Genomic DNA, 20,975 nt, shown 5'->3' on the forward strand with positions numbered 1-20,975 from the left:
TGAACCGCACCGATCTGATCAGATCTGATCTGATCTCGGGCGGAGCGAGCGGTCGTCGTGTGTGCGTCGTGTCTGCGTGTGCGTGGCGTGGCGTGCGCGTGCGTTGGGGTGGGCACTTGGCCGAGACACACCTACCTTACCTACCTGCCGCCCGTGTGCCGTGCTCTGTTGTGCTGCGGTCTGGTGCGATTTAAATTTGGCCATGATCGAACACCAACACAAAACGCGTTTGGTCCCGCACCCGATACGTATTTGTTTGCTGGCTGTTGATTTTAGCAACGCACTGATACAAAAACTCATCGTTAAATTTAAAAACAGATTTTGCAATTGGACGATTAATGTTGTGTCCGCTTGTTTATTTTGTGGCTGCCTGCTGCCTTTGTCTTTGGTGTATTTTTGGGCCTTTTGCATTTTAATTGACACCAATATGTCACTCGAGGCAACGGGCGCGACACGAGAGCCGGGGCATGAGAGCCGTGGCAAATTTAGGCCCCCACACTGTTGAAAGTTTTCCTTTGGTCTACGAAAACAAAACGATCATAAATATACATATGTATATCAAAGAGAGCTCTATGGGTGTGTGTATCTATGTGTATTCGTGGGTGTGTGTGTGTGTGTGTGTCTTTAGACGCCATATAAAATACTTTAGCTTCCGCATTATAACTTACGAGACAGAGAAACGATTGAGAAACATTTGTTATTTTTCTTTCATTTTTCATTAGTTTCTTAAACAACACAGAGCATGACTGGGGCAATAGTTGCAAGAAATTCTTTGTCATAGAAAATAATTACTGGTTCTGATATGAATGGAACAGATACATAGATTATGAATAAGAAAATTGTATTTTCCGAACTCCATTGCTCCTTTCGAAAATAGAGAATAGAGAATTCATTTGTGCAATCTAAGGACAGACATTTCCTCTCTCCTTCTCGCACTCTGCAACGTCAAAGAGTACGTAAGACGAGAGCTTTTATGGCTACTCGCTCCTAGGATCATCTCTGAGCGAGGAGTCTCTCGAACGCACCCTCTCTCTCTCTCCCTCGTACAGAAATAGAATAGGCACAAGAGTAACGGCCAGAAAAGTAGCTGAGGCACCAAAGAGGCACCATTTAGATTGAACAAATATTCATAATTACTCAATTTTTATAGATATGACAATTGATTTATAAACATTTCATAGGCCTTGTGGAAATTTCAATTTATTTACTTTCGAAATGGAAATTTCTTATTTGTATCTGTATACCAGAAAATACCCCCAAAAACTAAAGGCATCTCTACAAAGTATATATTATACGTATTATTCGTACAAATGCCGAGAAAAGTATTTAACAGCTCACAGTTTTATGTGTCTAAGAAAATATTCGCCCATATTTTGTTTACTTATTTTTGACACTCTTCATTCTGCTTCTTCTCTTTGCAGGTAAGCAAAACAACAACAACAATAACAGCAATATACGTATCATAAGAATGAATGAGACAATAACAAAATGTTGTTGCTCTCTCGGGTTCTGTCGGACGGCGTAAGTCAATCGGTCGGTTAACCATCTGTCATAGACATGACTATACTCGAGTACGCCTCGATATAGTAGTTGAAAATTTTCCACAAATCCCACAACTGTTCAATGAATTTCAATCAAAACATGATCGAAGATCGAAGAAAAATTCCACAAATAAATTTAATTGGAATGGAAATTATTGTTTGACAAGTTTGAAAAGTTCCAGTGTTAAATGCGGGGGAGCTTCTCTTCTCTCCTGTTTGTTTATTTTCGCCAAAAATAGCAAAATGGAAACACAATTGGGAGTCTGTCTGCCTCTAGCCATCTTGCTCTATTTTTATGTCATCCTACCCATTCTGTTCCCGCTTCGTTGGCAAAACAAAATAATTAAGCTATTTCGCATTAGGGTCCAACCCCAAAAGAAAACAAAATCAGCCGCAAATATCATGATAAAATACAGATAAATACGAAAAGACCATCAGCTCTGGTGACGGTGCGATACCCTTACATTTTTAGGTAGAGGCATATAGGTTTATGTGTTCCCCTTCCCTCTAACACGTCATGCGGTAGCGCCCCTCGGTCGGTTGAACTCCAAACGTCACGACTGATATGATTAATATTCATTTCTTTTCAATGGATTTTTTGAAATATATTATAGATGTATGTACCTTTTTTCTTAGTATTTTTTGAAGTTATAATTCTGATATTTTTCGATGTATCTTATTAGTATTTTTCGCTGTATTTTGTTAGTATTTTTTAATATTTTATTGTACAAATCCAAAAATTCTCTTTTTAAAGTATTTTTTGCTGTAGTTTTAGTATTAGTATTAGTTGTTAGTATTTTTAGTATTAGTTTTTAGTATTTTTAGTATTTTTTAGTATTTTTTAGTGTAAGATACGACTTGGTGTCGCTTGATTACACCAACCATCATTGCCATTGCTTCCTAATGATTCCGATATACCCCGATCTAGGGATCCGCGATATCTCAAAGCTCTACACAAAATCATGGTACTACCTTCTCGTAGGGTATACCCAAATAGTGCGAATATGAATGTGAAGGGAAGAGGGCAGAAACGAGCCAACTCTTTCGCCGACTGCCGGACGGGGGTCTCATTGGGTCTCGCAGAACACTAAATAGTAAACACACCGCACACAAATCGAACGATATCACTCACACTCGGAAACTAATAGAGTGCAGAGGGGAGGGGTCTATAAAATAGTGTTATTGTGAGTGCTGCCTCGATTGGCCTTGAATAATTCATGATTATTTGTGGGCATTGTTTTTTTTTCGCTTTCCAGTTTTAATTTTTCATTAATTGTTGTTGCAGGGTTCTTCTTTTTTCCTCGATCATTCCTCTTTGCTCTGCTCATTTGTTTACCAAGTTTCGGCTCCCTTTTTTTTTTGGAGAACTTTGATATGTGAGCAAATTTTTTTTTGTATAGGTTCTGGGAAAAGTTCAAATGCCTCGTAATTGGGAAAGGAATGTATGTATGTGTAATGGATATAACCCAAGGAAAATACATATATATGTATATATATTCTTTTTTTTGACAACTTTGTTTCCAATTAGCTTGAAATTCTTTCAGTAATTTCTTTTTGGCGTGTTCTCGGTGTCCTTAACCCAAAACTTGTCGCCAATTGTCGGAAAGTAATTCGAAGAAGAATATTTTTATGTTTTTTCAATTAAATTATCGACCAACAGAAATGGTTCCAAGGATACCAAAAGAGGAGCAACCAATCCAACAAATTAACAATTTGTTATTAAGCTAAAAAAAAGAGAAAAATAAAATAAAAGAAAATAAAACACGAAAAATTCAGGTCAAGATGAAAGTCTATTCAGCTGAAATTGAAATATTCTAAAAATAAACCACAAGCAACCAAGAGATATATCTTTGTGTATCAAAGATACATATGTACATATATCGATTCGTGTGCGAAAAGGATTTCTGTGAGGGGGAGGCCTTGGGCATCCAGAGATTTGTCACTGGGCAAAAGTTAATTGGTGCCACACGTGCCACTCGGCGCTCGTGTAGATATTTTTACAACTAATTTGCGCATTCGAATGCAATTAGCAGGCGGGCCGTGCCTCTACCTGGACTCGTACCTGAAGGAAGCCCGAAGTGCAGGGCCATAAAAGGATTTAAGTGCAGGCCACATGCAGTGCCCAGCCTCTGGTCTGGCGATTTAATTGCAATTTCACCATCTTATTCGTGTCTCGACACTGGCGTTTTATGGCCTGCTAGATAGATTTTATTTCGGTGTGGTCGGAGACTGGGACTCAGACAGGAGTCGTGGTTAGCATGGGGTTTACGATGTGCGACAGACGGCAGACGGCAGACTGACGACATGAGCGCTCGAATGTGTATTTGAAAGGCTCTAAAAGTCATCAAAAGTCAATCGGTCTTAGGGATACGGATGAGGCAAAGACAGTCTGATCAATCAGAGCATCTTTCAAAAGCCAACTTTCAGAGACTACTTAGAGGGGACTCCTCCTCCAAGACTCGAAAGTTATCACTGGGAAAAGACAGCAGATCGTTTAGTTGGGAACAAAAAATATTAAAAAATAAACCCAAAATCAAAACCTGCTCTACTTTAGCCGTAACCAAGAAATGGATATGTTCTCTGAAGGAAACTTCACTCAATGTCCAAGCAGATCCACTTTCCCGATGTGTATTTATCTTTTTTTTTTTTGCATTATATACCGCTAGAATATACGATATTTGCCTCTCTTTGTTTGTTCTCTGTTTGCTGTCTGGCTGCCGATCAGCGATCACCTGTCTGTCTATCGATCATTCTCTTAAATATATTTAGTCCAAGCAAATGTTTGCCATAATCGAAGAAGGCAAACAGATTGACTGTCTGACAGCTGGTTGCCGTTTGACCGTTGTACATACAAACCCAGTCCCAACCCAAGGTGTTTCCCTTGGCCAGAATAAAAAGAAAACAAAAAAAAGGTTCCCTTATCATCTTTCAAACGGAACCACAGAGCGACGAACAGCTCTTATCAAAATATAACCTAATCTAAGCAGAACATAACTTGTTCTAAGCAGAATTGAGGAACTTCTTGGTGTACAATTTATATATTTTTGATTTTTATTCAATTTTTGTTTTGCTGACGCAGAGATGCCTGTCCTACCCTGCCCTGCCCGGCCCTGCCCTACCCTTTCCTACTGCTAAATGGTACCCGACAATCGACAATTGAAATTCATTGAAGGCAAATCGAAAAAAATCAAAAACAAAATTTCTCAAATGGCTGTCGCGACTCTCCCCAGCTCAAACTGAAACCCTGGGAGGGGTGTGGTGTGGGGGGGATACTTGCTACTATCAGCACATTTTCATCTGTGTAGTGTTGTGGTCTGTTATCAGTTTGCCTTTTTGTCTAGCTGGGCGGCTGCTTATCAGCCTCAGAGCTCATCCCACTCATCTTTAGCGTGATTCGCGTGTCCAAAGGCAAATAGAACGAAACAGAACAGATCATAGCAGAGATAGTCTTGAGTCTAGGGCAAACATTGGCACAACTTTTAGAAAAAGGGGACTACTATTAACAGAATGAGCAACACCTCAGGGGAGGCTTTTCAGGCCTCTTGATCGAGACTCGAGACGCACAAGCGAAGAATTTTATAAGTAGTTCTTTTGTAGAAGCTTTAGGTGTATGATATTGTTTTATATCCCTGATCTATATTGAATCCTTAGCTGGCCGAAAGATCGTCAGATCAGGTAGTAGATCCATCTATAAAGTGCTTTATGCCTGGCGCGTGTTGACTTTCATCTGACACGTGGAACCCCTGACTAAACAGACTCTCTCACAGAGACTCTGTCTTATCAATTTGTATTGACGTAATTTTTCTAATTGTATCTAACAGATACTCATACAGAGACACACAGAGAGTTTTCTGCCTCGATATTGTATAAGGAAATCACTAATCAAAACATTTTCTCTGTCGATTGTCCAACGAAATGCAATACAATTCCTTTAACGAGCTCAATAAGTTGTGTTTATTGGGCAAAATGATCTCGAATCTGGAACCATATCGTATATTGAGAATGCCAGTGGTTCCAGGACAGAACAGGGAAATCTGGTAAAGGCCCAAAAGGAAGTTCAATGGAAATCTGTTGAAATGGATATTTAGGAAATAGATAAAACGATTCTCGAGTGTTTGTAAATGAAGAGAAAAACATCGATTTGGTGGGATCTAAAGTAGAACTTGTGGAACTTAATGGTTCACTACCGATTTGGTAATAATTAATGAGTCTCGAAGCTATCCATCTATCAGAAGTGTATCAGTCCTACTTTCAACATTTGATGTAAATTTTCCATTACGATCTTGAGCATCAGATCTTCTATAGATATCAGGCTCTACAAACAGCTGTTACCTAAAAAACACTCCATGAAGAGAGCACTCATAACAATATTTTTCCACTGGCTGCTGCCCAGCTCCCTCTCCCTCTCTCTGTCTGACTCAATAGAAAAACACTTGTAAATTTCCGCTGGGGAGACTGTCGTCTGGGGAGACCTTTCCCTGGGTCTGTGCATAGACACACCTTTTGGCTAACATTTATTCCGTAGACTGTCTGACGGCGGTGATGACTTCTCCCCGCCCTGCCGCCCTCCCTCGCCCCATCCATCCAGCCCCATTTATGGACATGTTTTGAGGACTTTCTAAAGTCGGACAACCTGTCAAGATGCCTCGCTTTGAATGCGCTGATAACCCTATCTTATCAGCAGAAAGCCAGAGAGCGTAACGAAACCGAATTGAATCTAAGCCCCTTTAAGCCCAAAGTCCAAATAAATTAGAAAAAAAAACAACTTGAGGAAAATTTTTTAAAACAAAAAACTGCACACGAAGCGGCATTCCCCCTTTCCCCACTGCTGCAACCCCTTCTTCGAGCCTGTAATTTGGCGACACGCGCCGCTAAATGATTCAGAAGTAATTGCGTGTGTGTGTGTGTGTGTGTGTGTGTTGCATGCGAGAAAACACTTTTTTATCATCATCCCACACGACCACAAAAGCAACACCGAAACAGCCACCACACCCAACACAACCCACCTCAACACACCACTACCACCACCACCGCAATCCACCACACATACATACACACACTATACTGCGTGTGTGTGGCGGTGGGGGGGTGGGGCACGTGTTGGGGGCGTGAAAACAGTCAACAGTCAACGGAGGAAAACATCAACAAAACGTAGAATGGTGTAATTTTCCACAGACGCCTTGGCAGCGCACAGGGTTTCCTTCCTTTATTTTCGATTTTGATTTTTCAAATATTTTATAACTTTTCTTTCCGCCTGTATTCAATATTTATTCCGTCTGTGAAGAGGGGGTGAATGTGTTCGTCTCTTTGTTCTTGGGCTGCGGTCAAGGCATTACAAAACATCTAAACCCCCCCTGCCACGTACCTCCCCTCCCTCTGGCTCGCACATCACTCATTGGGGGGCACCCGTTTTTGTTAGGGCTACAGGGTGGGTGTTGGGGGGAGCTCAATTTTTATTGATTGCCAGACGCGGCGACGATTTGGAAATGTTTCATTTGTTGATTCCAAATGCACACAACAAAAATCAATACGAACACAGAACACATATTCCCTGACAAAGAATATTCATTGTTTTTGTGCGGCATTTGAATGAATATTGTTTATGCATGCAGTCCACACCAAATGCATGCAAAATCTATACGAAAGCTGGAAACTGTTGGAAATATTCTGACACGAGCCAGACATGTGGGTTCTTTAGAGATGCGTTTTTTTTTTCCTTAGGGGAGTAGGAGAAGCTGTTCGGATTTGTATAGGACGAGGCACATATTACGAGTGGTGTTGTATGTTATATGGAATAATTACAACTTATTCTTTATCCAGCAAAAAGCTCTATGGTTCTCCCTACCATCTTCTATAAAAATCGTAATTGATATAAATACATGCGTGAATGGTATCACTGATAATAATGCGGTTGTAATATTAAAGATATACCCGTTCAGTATAAAAAACTCTAGGGAATTCCTTAAGTATCCCCTGGTGGGGATGGAGGGGCTTTAGTCATAATAATTAAGAGGCTTTCAAGTGCCACTTTTCAGTGTTTTCTCAACTGTTTTCACAGTCGTCGGCGCTTTTCACTCGACACCCACTCCGCCACGCCACTTCACACTCCGCACTCATCAGCCAGAACCCTGCCCCAATGCGTCCCATCTACGCAGTTTGCGTGCCCTCTCTCGTCCCTCCCCGTCCCCCTGGCAACTATTGACATGTTGAATATTTATTTGCATAAAATGTGCATGTAAGTGATGCTTTTTCATGCCATTAAATTATTGTTTTCCTCCCATTTATTTGTATTATGATTATATTTCGTTTTTGATTTTCAATGCGGATGTTTTTTCTGTTTCGGTTTCATTTTTGAACAATTTTTTGTTGATGAAACGTCAGCCGGGTGCCGGCTTTTGTTCCTACATATATAGATCGAGTATCTGTATCTGTATCTGTACGGTATAGATTGACTCAAAATGTCTTCCCTCAACATGCGCGTGAAATCGATATGTTCCGTGTGGGGTTTTTGTTTTAAATTTTTCGATTTGTTTTGCAAAATATTCTGCTGCTGCTGCTACTCGAATTTCCTTCTCTTCTCTTCGCTGAAGCCCTTGAATTTATTTATTTTGTCAATGCCAAAAGCGGAAAGAATTGAAAGGGTTGGATATTGGATACGAAACCATTTTGGAGTTGCCCCCTTTTTTCCCCCCCTTGTTTTGCTGTTTACTCGATTCTGGACGGAAATGCAATGCGCAAACGGTGAGAAAAACTCACCCTTCCCCACACAGCAATCGAAAACCACTGCGTGGCAAGCGAAAAAGTATCTATAAGAACGCCAGCGAGCCCCTACCCCAAAAAATAAAAGAGCGAGCGAGAGAGTGTGCGAGATGAGTGATAAACAATAGTGTCGTAAAGTTTTTGCGTCGCAGCTTAAAAATAATAAAAGTCTGAGAAAAGAAGAAACAACAAAAAACATCACGTACATATGGATTTTTATTTATTTTTTTTTTTTTTTAAATAAAACAAAAACCGGCTGCTGTTTGGGGCTTGTCCAAAAAATTCAGTCAAACATTTTGGCAAATACAAAGATGATCAAATATATGTATATATAGATATAGTGGTAGTAGGGGATGGTAGGTGGCTGGAAGACCGTGTAAATTTATGGGAAAACACGGCCACAAGAGTCGCGACTCGAGTCCGAGTCGCGCGTCAAAACAAACAGAGAGTCGGGTCGAGTGCGAGCCGAAGGCAAATGCTTATATGTAGGTACGACGTCGGCAGGCAGATACATACACGCACAGACACAGCTGTGCCGCCTGTGAATGACAGATACACAGCAGTCAAGCCAAAGAGATCGAGAGAGACGGCGAGAGAGCGAGAGAGTTGTGTGAGAGAGAGGCTCTCCCATTGCGCATGCGGGCTCTCATGCTGCGGCGCTGCCATTTTATATAAAATCTCCGCTAGAGGAGAGTAGACTCGGAGTCGCCAAAAAACCTCGCTACACGCAACATCGCTACAAAAATCCAAGAGAAAGAATTAAATATATTGCTTGAACAATTTATGTATACATGTGTGTAACAGCAATAATTATTTTTACTGTAAATAAAAGCCAACCAAGAGACTTGTGAATTATATTAATTCCAAAAACCCCGCAACAAAAAGCCAATTGAAACAAAAGCTCTGCTCTCGCACGAAAAAAAAAGCTCTGCGCCGGTCTCGTAAATCAGTCTGAAAAGCTAAGCAGCAGATTCAGTTATTGCTAAACTTTTGCCACACAAACAAGCCCAAAAAAGGAGAGCTGAAAAGAAACAAGAAGCAAGAAGAATATTTAAAAGTGAAGTGCTGAAAAATATCACAAAATACAACACAAAACTGTGATCCAAAGAAAACAGAGAAAAAAACCTGAAGTTTTGTGCCAGTGCAAGTGCAGGGAGAAAAATCTCCACTTTCCATAAACCAAAAAATCCATAAAGACACAGACCAAAAGCCAAAAAATATGATGGGTACAATGTCGCTGCGCCAGCCCGAGAACTGGCTCTACGAGATCTGGCAGAAGGGCTACGACAGCCCCTGCTATGTGATGGTGCCCAATGCAAAAGTATGTATATCTAGAGACAGCACATCCCCCATCCCATCCCCCCCACCCATCCCTCTCTAACACCTTGGTCTCTCTACCTGGTCTCCAACTGAGACTAGATGCAATTTTATTGATTTTTTCCCGCATATATTTGGGCCTCACGGAGGCTGTGTGGCATTTTTTGTTGGTAATTTTTCAATGTCGTCAAAGCCACAAAAAAAAAAATAGTGTGAAATCTGGTAAATGAGAAAAAAAATGTGTCCGTCACTTGTCAGAAAATTACTTTAGCTAATGTGCAAAAAAAAAAAAGAGTGAGGTTTCAATCATTTCATCATATCGAAAATCCTTTGTTCTTTGTGACAAAGGAAGAACCACCAGGGTTCGTTTTGGCTCGGTTCGGTTCGCTTCCTCTACCTAAAAAAGGACCCCGACAAGTGTACACCACAAAAAACGAAAACCCGAAAAAAATAAAAGAAAAAACCTCAGCCTCAGCGACTCTCTGGCTCTTCCGCCATGTTTGTTTGAGAAAAATGCAACCGAAAAAAAAAAACATTCAAAACGAGAAAGAAAAAATTGAGAACTGCATGAGATTTGGAGAGAAGAGAGGCAGTGGAGTGGAGGGAGCGAGAAGCGCGTGACCTGACCCCAAGACCGAACCCAACCCGGTTCTGTTCTCCAGTGTACAGACAGACACTCTGTATGAGTATGTACCCTCCTTCGCTCCCTGTATGCGTGCACGTGTGTGTATAATTAGCATTGCTTCAGAGGGAAAGAACGAAACAGAGAGAGAGAGAAGACTGCTTCTCAAGTGCTTCTTTACCTCCGTTACCTGTCCAGCGGTTAATTTTATCTCTGTCAATAAATTCAGCAATTCCAGGCCTTATCTTCGGGGGGATTGTCTGAGCAAAAACTGATAAGAAATTGAACGAATAGAAGGTCCATAAATTGTGCAAAGAAAATTGATAAAAGATGGAAGGAATGGCAGCGGGAACAGATCACATCTGGACTTTAATCTCATCAATAAAATAATATAGAAATAATAAAAGACCAGAGCAAAGACCAAGCCATAAATCACGAAAATTATACGAAAGAAAACAAGAGAAAAACAAAGATCTAGACAAGACATAAAATGGGAAAGAAGAAAACCAAACATCCAGACACACCTGCGCTGTCGGGCACTGCGACTGGAACCACAAATAAATGATATACAATGTACATATTTAGGTCTATCTGCCGTGACTGTATATGCCGTGTATTAATTTGTTTGTTTTTTTACCTTGCTGCTTTTTTGCACCTCATTGTTAACAGAAAGCCGAGCAGAACCAAAGCCGTTTTAACCGGTTTGCGTTTGTTTAATGCGGTTTCCTATTTATTGTTTTTGTGTTTTTTTTTTTTGATTTGCACCGATTTATGCCTTAACTTTTATCAAATTTTGGCTGTCGTCCGCTGACTTCTAATTTTGGTAATGCCGATTTTTAATGAGTGTACACGGATCTAAAAATAAAAGTGGATATTTTTATAAAAATTATTTATTAGCAGCGAAAAAAACGTGCAGAATACCCTACCCCCGTATAATTTCTCATTGCTCTTTGGTATATACTTTGTTTTGTTTTTTTTGGCACTGGTGCCAAGGCAAAAACCATGCTCCGAGAACATGCGACGGCTTTCCGATGGCTTTTCATGCCTCATCCTCATGGTGGTGCCCGTGCCCGTGCCCGTGCCCACTGCCCTCCCTATTCGGGGTGTGTGTTATATATTATCGTGTAGAATGTAAGAAGGTATGACTAATGAGAGCTGCATACGAAACGCGTAGGAAATAAAACGCGCGCCCGGTTCACAATTGTTCAATTAATGGGCTTTTCATTGGCAATACCCTGCCCATGGGTATTATGGAAAATAGGAGCTGATCTCTGTAGATTTTATGGGGTATTTCCAGCTTCGGCTTTCTGCCCTTCTTTTCCTTCGTTTCTTTTTTGGGATCTGCTAAATATATGTTGTTTTTTTTTATAATGACGTGCCATGTTTCTTGCCTGACGTACTTATGAGCTGATTATATAGCCTTATCCTTTGGCTGATTGCTTCTTTCTTTGGGATTTTTATATGGTGACGGCCGACGACGCACAGCATTTTTATTTCGCTCTTTCGTTGGACAGAAATCAGGCCACAACAACAAGAAAATGTCGAAAGAAATTGTTGAAAGTGAAGACGACGACGACGAAAGCATCCAAGCGGGCAGAGCCAGAGGCTGACTATTTATAGAGACGGTTGCTGCATGGGTGGAGCGAAAGAGAGAGGTGGAAAGAAAACTCTCTCATGAAACGGAACTAGAGAAATGTCATCGACTGTGTGGTAGCGGAGAGCCTATTGACATTTCCCCATTTCCCATAAAAAATGGATACCCACAAATTCACCTGAACACGTGACTCTAAATCCGCCTGCACACCTAAAGCCCATAGAAAGTGAGGGTCTGAGAATAAAAGAGAGTTCGAATGTACCCCAGACATTGCTCTCCCTTCTCCCTCTCTCTCTCTCCTTTGTGCGATTATTCTAGAAAAAGTGATTTTTTGCCTGCTGCACTCGTTTTCCTTTTGGCTTGTGGCTGCTCTTTAATAGGTTTATTAAATTTTCACAAGGTGTAGCCAGGAGAGGGGGGGGGGGGCTCAGGTGTGCTGCTATGTGGTCAGGGTCTGGGTTTTCGGTGACGTGTTCCTCCGCTGCCTGGCATTGACAGTGACACGAGCGAGAACATATTTGATTCTTTTGTGTGGGGTGAGGGGCAGGAGCCATTTACATTTACACAGCAAATACATCAAAATAGCCGCAAGAGGAAACACGCCACATTGAGCAAACATTGGTTGGTTGGCAACAGAGGAGCGAAATGCGATTTATGAATGGGGCCACAAAACAGAATGAAAAGGGTAGAACTGCGCACTAAATGTTAAATAACAGAAGGCTGTAAGAAACCCCACACTGAGACTGTTATTGTAACAGAAGCAGACTAAGAACAGCGGCAATGTTAAATAACAGCCGGCTGAAATGAGTCACAGTGTGTCGGGTGTTGTACAAACAGCAGAGTGGAGTGTCTATTGTTATCTTGTAAGTAAATTTTCATTCTATGCATCATACTGATACAGAAAGTAGAGATAAAACCTTAAAAGAAATGTTCCCTAAGTCCCTTAAAACTCTATAAAAGATTTGCCCTTAGTAGAACATAGAATAACAGAGAGTTGTGATCTCTCTGTTACTATAAAAAAAAATATTAATCAACACTCTCTTGCTTCTTGTACTTTTCTAGGATCTGGTCAAATCGCATCTCATGATCGCCGTGCGCGAGGAGGTGGAGGTCCTAAAGGAACGCATCTCCGAGCTAATGGACAAGATCAATAAGCTGGAGCTGGAGAACAACATCCTCAAGTCGAACATACCGCAGGAGACGCTGCAGCAGCTGCAGATGCAGTTGCAGATCGCCGGCACCCAGCAGCCGGCGGCAGTGGGCGCCCCCCCGGCCACGCCGGCCATCCAGGCCCCACCTGCAGCGACAGCGGCAGTGGCAGTGGCTGCAGTCGCAGCTGGCGCTGGTCAGGCAGCAGTGGCTACAGTGGGAGCAGCTACCAGTCCCGCAACGGCAGCGGCCCCCACAACCATTCCCAATGGCAGCGTTGAGAATGGCAGCAGCGTCATTGTCGATGCAGTGGCAGCGGTGGAGCAGCAGGTGCAGTCAGCAGCAGCAGCAGCGGCAGCGGCGGCGGCGTCTGGACAGACAGCGCCTGTGAACACGAACGGCCCCATGTCCTAGGCTGTGGGTGTTAGTGTTAGTTTTCTCTCCTGGAACGTAACATGGCCGAGGCGTACACAGACCCGGCCACTGGAATGTGGGAAGAGTAACCGTAATATAAGCTCAACTTTGTCTCTTTCGAATGCCAGCGTCGCCGCAGCCTGCGGCACACGGACCGAGCAAGAGGGAGAGAGCAAAGCGAAACTCAGAGCAGGACGGCAACAATAACAGTAACAGAAATAGCAACAGCAAATGCAAACCATTTAACAGTCTGCAAATAAAAGTATTAGTTAACAGCGAATGTTTTCTGGACATGTGCTATTGTTGCTGGCTGTTCCTGTACCGCTGTGCAGTCGCTGTTTTGTTAATTTCTCGATTGTGATATTTGTTTAACACACACACAGACACAGACACACCACCACCACCACACACAACACACCACACACACATTTAAGCAATTCATACACATACAGACCAACACACAACACACATAGACTGCACGTTAAAAATGGCTGCGGCTGCATGCTGTTAACGTCTGCTGTTAAGCTTAACAGAAGAAGATGAAGAATTACAGTTAGTTTTAAAGAGGCGCTGCTGCGCGGAAACAGACATGATTTTGTCCACCGTCTTTGTTTGATTATCTTTTATCCTTGTTTACCGTTTGTTTCCATGTTATTAACGCTTCAAATAAAACGTGAAAAAACCCCAATATAAAATTAAATACCATGTAGATGTATACTATGTAATGGCCACAAAATAATACTTGCAGAAAGTAGAATTTTGGCCAAAAACAGCAGCAACAGCAAACACACACACGCAAATCAATAAACTGTAAAAGAGAGCGCTTGGGAAATGCAAAAAAAGAATAAGAAGATGAAGATGAAGAAGAGGATGGAAGGATGAAGGATAAAGGAAGATGGTAGAGAAGGATAAAGAAAGGAAATGTAAAGAAAAATATGTGATAATTTGCATTGTGCAGTCAGAGACATAAGATGTAAATTGTAAAAAAGCAAATAACAAGAGAAGCGAGAAAGTAAAATTCAAATTTCCACACAATATTTAAATATGATAAAAAAAAGCCAGCTGCTATTTTTATAATTTACATTTAAAACCTTACTTTTATTGTACAAAAACAAAACAAAACCAACAACAAAGCAAAAACCACACAGCAAATATTAACTAAATCATAATTATGCATGTTTCAAATTTAAACAACAAAAAAAAAAAAAAACGAAAAACACGTAGAAAATTGTCGTAGTTTTAGAATATTTTCAAGATATATTTTTAAAAAAATTGTAAAACTATTCGCAAACCAAACAAACACGAAAGCTTATCACAATTGTTTGTTAAAATTCTTAATCAACCAACAATAACTGTAAATATTGTGTAAAACTTAACTCAAATTGAAAATTGAAAATTGAGAACAAAACAAAATTGAAACAAAAGCAAAAAACTTCAAAAGTGACAAAGAATACTGAGGATCCAATGCAAAGAAAAAACAAGGAAAACAAAACCCACAAACCCAACAAAACGAAATGAAAAAGTTAAACTGTAAGAAGAAAGTGAAAAAGGTCGTCCTATTTTTTGTTATAATTATTTAGTTGATAGTTGTGCATTAATCTTTATTTCAAAATGCCTCGATGTTTATACAAAATCTGTTATAGGATTTTTTTCCACATTCGTTTTTCGTTACCCCCTCGCACTCGAACACCAGACCACCAGACCACCAGACTACCAGACTCCCTCAAGAAGAAGAAAGATGAAAAATGTTTTGCTGCAGCACAGATACAAAGGTGTGAATCCCCATAAAGGCAATGCTTCCAACAGGAAGTCATTCCCTGCTGTTCGGACCGTATCCGCCACCTAGAAGCCAAGTTTTGAAATGCCAGAACGCACTCACTCATTTGGGGCACGGCAGAACAGCCTGCCCCAGCCCTGCCCCACACTCAATGCAACCTGCGGAGACTCAAATTGTCTAGGGTTTGCGTGGGCAGGAAAAAAGGAAAGCTAGAGAAAGAATGGTAGAAATAGAAACCATCCAAAACGAAAAGTGAAAGAAGAATGTTGTGAAACCAAATAAATACTCTCATTGAAGTGCTCAAAACTTGCGTTCTACCCGGCGGATACACGGACGGACTACCCAAAACCCATAGTAATTCTGTTCAAAGTATTTTTCCCATGATTTTTATTTTCAATTCATGTCTAGTTTTCCTCCTATGATTTCTACATTTTAAGTCTCTTTTTAAGCTTAACTATTAATTTATTAATTAGTTTGTAAGTGCAGCCACAATTGCAAATAAATTAAACAAAACGATACAAAATCAACTGCAAAAACACCTACAATTAAAATAAAGGAAAAAATAAAATTATACTGAAAACCAAAATATGTGCAAAGTGGCTTCTCCACGTTGGATGGGTGTCATCTGGTTTGGAGTCACATGCAGCGTTATTGTGAGTAGTGGCTTCTAATGCAGATGGTTTCGGGCCGATGCAGTGAAACACCCCAGACCATGATCGAAGCGCCACCATGTTTAACGGTCTTCTTTGTGTATTTTGGATTTAATTATTTGTTGGGAGGACGTCGTATATATTGTTTACCATCACTTCCAAAGACATTAAACTTGGATTCGTCGCTCCAAACAATCATATTCCAAAAATTGGGACCTTTGTGAATATGCTCTGTGGCGAATTGAAGGCGCTTTTTAACATTCTTGATGGACAGCAATGGGCGTAGGTCCCCTGGTGAAGATTCAAGGCATTATGCACGGCGAAATGTACAAAGACATTCTTAGTAACAATTTATCTGGAGAATATACCGATAATTTACCACTTGCCTGGATATTGCTGCCAGATAGACAAGTCGTGGCTTAACCAAGAAGGAATCAATGTTCTGCAATAGCCACCGCAGTGACGCAAAAAATTGGAGCTGTGAAATAAAATTGTTTCTTGATTTTCGTTAAAATTCTTGGTGTCGTTCTTGTGGCTTAAATCTATGAGCACCACTGTAGCTACGTCTGTCTGTTCGTTTGTCGGGATCAGATCATCTTTATAGCCCCTACCACACGCTTACGCGATCTATCTCATTCAACAACACTCTTCCTCATGCAGAGTATCCTATCGTGCAGTATCCTAAGGAGGCTAAGGGCTCTTGCCTATCCCATACTTTCTGGCTGTTTGAAAAAGACGTGAAAGGTCGGTAAGATATAGCAGGAATGGAATAGATGCGCTGTAAAACACGATGTCATTATTGCCTACTTTCAGGCCGAGTCGAGTCCCCCAATGTTGCAGTGAAAATTCCGCAACATCTGTGCAACATATATGAAAATCTCAAATCTATCAGAAAAAGTGGGTCTGATCGATCAATTAGTTTCTATTGCTTCTATTTCTATTCTATTTATATTTTCTAAAGCCCACGCCTGCATCATCTTCCCATCTAGCTAGTGTTTTTTGTCGTTCCGAGGATATTGTACACATTTGTGTATAGTCCTGAAAACCAAACCAGTAAAGACTATTACCAATTCCGATTTAGAATGAAATGAAGAATACCTTTATTTGTTCAAATGATTCGTTTCTTGATATTAGGGTTTTATCTAGACTAAGAAATATAATAAAAAACTTTAGAATACTTTGTGTGTGACCACGTCAGAAATCCGTTTCGGGACTTTGAGGTCTTCCTTCATCCAGCTGCTTGTGATCAATAACCTCCTTTTTTTGGACAGGAGGGGGAGTTATCGGTGGAGATGTTTCTGGAAGAGCTGGAACAGTTGTCGGTGGATCCGTTGCCGGAAGAACAGGAGGAATAGTTTGCTGTGGCTCCTCCAAGAGCTGAACCTGTGGCTGGGGCTGCTTGTCCACAACATCATGACCCGGATCAGCCACTTGGCTGGGGGCATTGAAGGACTTTAGGGTGCCCAACTGTGCGCGCACATCAGTCTCGGAGAGATGATGCACTGGGACATTGGCAGGAACGGCCAGGCGCTTGGGAGAGGTGTTGCCATCGTTGGCCTTGCGTCTGTCCGGAGGAAAGATCACCTGGGCATAGGTTACTCCACTGCCGTTGGGTTCAACAATGCTTTGGGCTCCACCGGAAGAGGTCGTCACGGAGCTGGGATTCCGAAAAACGCCTACCGGTTGTTGAGCTTCCTCCTTGGGAGCATCCCGTCGCTGCATGGGTGACGCGGAGGCCATGGATGTGGTTGTCGTGGTCAGGGGGCTGCCACCTCGCGGTGCAGACGCCGAAGCGGTTGTGTCCTCGTGCGGAATCGGGGCGTACAGCGAAGGAGTGTAGTTGTTGTCCGTCACCTTGCAGTTGTAGAGGTTCAGACCCTTGGCGAAGATGAACACCAAAATGTCGAAGAGCACGCCAGTCAGGATCAAGCTGGCGGTGAGAATGTCCAGGATGTTTCCATGCTTCGGGGTCTCTCGGAGCAGACAACGCTCATAGTTGGGGGCCCAGTAGACGCATGTGGAGCCTGTAAAGGGAAAAACATGAGCAAGAAGCCCGCAAGAAGAGTGTGGACAGTACTTACGGGTCACCAAATCGTAGCTGAGATGCACGGGAATATAGGCGAAGAGTCCGACGAGCATCACCTCGAAAGCCAGTGCCAAGGTCTTGTCCTGTGGCAGGACGGCGCGTAGTGTTATCAAAGTCTTGCCAATCGTCATCATGCCCAGCAGGAAGGCCGACGAAATGCTGAAAATCTGGAACAGGATGATGGTCCGCTGGCAGACGTCGCCACTACAAGCTCCGGCCGTGGCACGCATCAGGCCCGAGGAGTTCTGGGTCTGATCCCCACTGCAGCTGCAGCCCTCGAAGAGCTCAAAACTGTTGATGGAGGTCTGCTTGGTGCAGCCGGCGTAGCACGGAGAGAAGTACGTAATGGTGCTGTTTTCCGGGCACACTGGCATAAAGGCGGTGGGCGTGCACAGGCATTGGCTCGAGCAATAGGGCTGACTGAGCTTGCCCCCGACCACGCCCGCAATTGCGCCGACATCGCACTTGAGGAAGACGAATCCCACGAAGATGGCCACCAGGTGGAGGCCCATGCCCATGTTGATCCCAACGATGGTGCGGGCCGAAAGCTGAGCCTTGGAGATGACCAGGCCTCCGATCAGCATGCCCACTGCCATTACCGGAGGCTTGAGGAAGTACGAGACGAAGGCAGAGCGCCACTCCTCCGTGAGACCATCCTGCTCGTTGTACGGCAGGAAGAAGCGACTCTGCAGATAGCTCTCCTCCTGCAGGCCGAAGTTCACGATGGCACTCTGGACGAACATGATGCTCACGAGATTGACCATCAGCAGGCGGTTGTTGAAGAGCCGCTTCATCGAGGGCCAGAAGTCCGTGTCGTCCAGGTACGTCGAGAACTGGCTGCCGAAGCTGCGCATGTTCGACTGCTCGATTATCCGCTGAGCGGCTTGATGAATCACCGTCTTGGGCAGTCGCTTCGGGAACAGCCCCACCATCACGGCTCCCACAAATATGAGCGGCGCCAGGATTGCCCAACCCAGCCACCAGCCGACTTGGGTCAGGCCCACGCCCAAGACCAGAAACGATCCCGCCTGCTGGCCAAAGACGCGAGCCGCCAGCGTGGCAGCAATCACCGCCGGACTGTCCTGGGACAGGGAGTTGTCGTCGATGTAGCTTACGCCGATGGTGTAGTACGCCAGTCCGCCCATGCCCAGAGCCAGCTGGAGTATGAAGAGCAACACCAGGGTGATGGTGCTGCTCTGGGCCTCTGTCAGCGTCAGTTTCTGGAACTGCGCCAGGGAAGTCGCACACAGATTCGCATCCAAGAGAGCATCCTTTGCCTTGGTCCCATCAGCACTAAAAGAGGTTTCATAGTGTTAGAGGATAGATAATGTAAGGATACTTTATGCTACTCACAAGTTCATTATGTTGGGAATGATGGCGATCACACACGTCACTGATTGAAGCATCAACGTGCCCACCAGCCACTTGATCGGATGGAAGACATCCGCCCAGAAGGCGAACACCAAGGCAAACACAGCCTGGCACAGGCCGCTAGTCACCAGTAGCCAATCTATGGGTAAGTTATCAAAAGAAACCTTTATAAATACGAGGCCTTTAGTTTAGTTGAAGGAAAACCCAGAATTCCACCAAGTATATCATCCTTATCTAGCCCAATTGATAGAGAAAGATATGACGTATGAGTAACGCGAACACATTTTCGGTCAATTGCATTTGATATGAGATGTCAACACCACATTGGGTGTTCCCTATAGCATGAAGAATGTTTCGGTAATTTCGGTAAAAGTAAATCCATAGGAAAAATTTCCCAGTCATTCTAGCCAGACCGGATGAAGGTTTTGTTCTGATTACGTATTGCATCTGATGACGAATAACTATCTTGCCCCCACAGATATGGAAAACAATGGAATGATAACTCTATTGAGTAGCATTTGGACTATTCGATACCCGTTGCCGAAAAAGCGATTTCAACACTGACAGCAAGGAGTGAAAAACAATATAAATAGTAAGATTAGTAACACGCGTACAAATCTTTGGGACACGATTTTTTCAGACTGGCTTTTGATCTGGCTCCAGGCCTTGGGCTTTGGTCCATCTACCAATTTAGGAACCTTAGGCAGAAATACAATATACCCTTGTACCTTGAAGAGTACTGGGTATATAACCGGGAGAACGAATGCCCCCGCCCACAGACACTGGCAATCGTCAACAATATCGCAAAACTGATAACTCACAAAAAATCTCCACGTAGAACCAGGCCAACACCTCGATTACTACCGTACACCTGAGCTGGCTGCGCGAGTAATGTTCGTGTTTTTGCGATAGGGGATAGGTGTGGCTTACTCACCGACTAGCAGGGCACTGTAGCCGTACTGGGATGCAGCCTGTTTGGCCGACACACGGAAGTATGATTCGCTGGCGCCCTGGAGCATCCCAGTGCAGGCGAGGACCAGGACAAAGGTGCGCAGTCGGGCATACTTCTGGCATCCTGGGCCGCGGCACCAGCCCAGACCCTTGATACCGCAATCGACGCTGTCTGGGAGGAAGAGAGGATTTTATAGATTACGTGTCGAGGCAGTCACGGAGGCACTATTTATGAGTTTCTTGGGACCCACCGTCGGGTATGTTGTTGGCATTTACAGCTATCTGCGATAGATCGGAGTTGCGCATATTTTGCGCCATATTTCTATTCGATTTCGATTTGTATTTCGTTTTTTGTTTTTTGCTCACTAGCTTTTTAGAAATTAACTTTCTTCAATGGCCATGAATCGATGGCATCTTCACCACACCACGCACTGACCAGACCAACGTCTACTCGAATAGCTGGACGAGAGCAAACTGAGGGGAGCTCTACCTGGGGGACACCTCTCGCCTCGCTCTCAGTGTCTGTCCGTCCACTGATAAGGCGTTCCGTTTTTATCTTATCAGAGTTTATTTATGTGCTTTTTGTTTCATTTTCGTGCCTAATAGCAACTTTATTGCCGCCGCTTACGCATCGTGGGATCGTGGGGGACATGTTGCAGCAGCATCAAGCATGTATATAAACAATTGGGATCGCTTGGAGTTAATATAAGATGGTCCCGATCTGTTCAGGAGTGATTTCTTTTT

General features: G+C 43.0%; 2 protein-coding genes across 13 annotated transcripts in view; one reads left to right on the top strand and one right to left on the bottom strand.

Annotated features, from left to right (window-relative positions):
* LOC108161998 (protein bunched, class 1/class 3/D/E isoforms) overlaps positions 1 to 15,149 on the top strand; it is a 109,143-nt gene extending 93,994 nt beyond the window's left edge. For 8 of the 12 annotated variants that reach the window (XM_017296467.2, XM_017296474.2, XM_017296468.2 and 5 more), the window contains one exon: positions 12,896 to 15,149. In XM_017296467.2, coding sequence (XP_017151956.1) covers positions 12,896 to 13,396 — 501 coding nt within the window. In that variant the 3' untranslated portion in view covers positions 13,397 to 15,149. Of the gene's footprint in view, positions 1 to 1,421; positions 9,622 to 12,895 lie in introns of those variants that run through there. The other 4 variants (XM_017296469.2, XM_017296470.2, XM_017296475.2 and 1 more) reach the window with 2 other exon arrangements.
* A 1,750-nt stretch (positions 15,150 to 16,899) lies between these two features.
* Positions 16,900 to 20,709, bottom strand: LOC108161997 (solute carrier organic anion transporter family member 1A1). The gene is made up of 5 exons (XM_017296466.2): positions 20,483 to 20,709; positions 20,215 to 20,403; positions 19,263 to 19,419; positions 17,905 to 19,202; positions 16,900 to 17,847 (listed from the first exon to the last, which is right to left on the bottom strand). The coding sequence occupies exons 1-5, from the start codon at positions 20,547 to 20,549 to the stop codon at positions 17,018 to 17,020; spliced, it is 2,541 nt and encodes an 846-aa protein (XP_017151955.1). The 5' UTR covers positions 20,550 to 20,709; the 3' UTR covers positions 16,900 to 17,017.
* Between the last annotated feature and the right edge of the window lie 266 nt (positions 20,710 to 20,975).

This window comes from Drosophila miranda, chromosome 4 (genome assembly GCF_003369915.1).
Source record: "Drosophila miranda strain MSH22 chromosome 4, D.miranda_PacBio2.1, whole genome shotgun sequence".
In the NCBI taxonomy this organism is placed as follows: domain Eukaryota; kingdom Metazoa; phylum Arthropoda; class Insecta; order Diptera; family Drosophilidae; genus Drosophila; species Drosophila miranda.

Coding starts and splice junctions, on each gene's coding strand:
- LOC108161997 (XM_017296466.2), bottom strand. CDS start 20,549: ATGGCGCAAAATATGCGCAACTCCGATCTATCGCAGATAGCTGTAAAT. Junction 19,420..20,214: donor CTACAGTGCCCTGCTAGTCG/GTGAGTAAGCCA, acceptor ACTTACCCATAG/ATTGGCTACTGGTGACTAGC. Junction 17,848..17,904: donor CAGCTACGATTTGGTGACCC/GTAAGTACTGTC, acceptor TTCCCTTTACAG/GCTCCACATGCGTCTACTGG.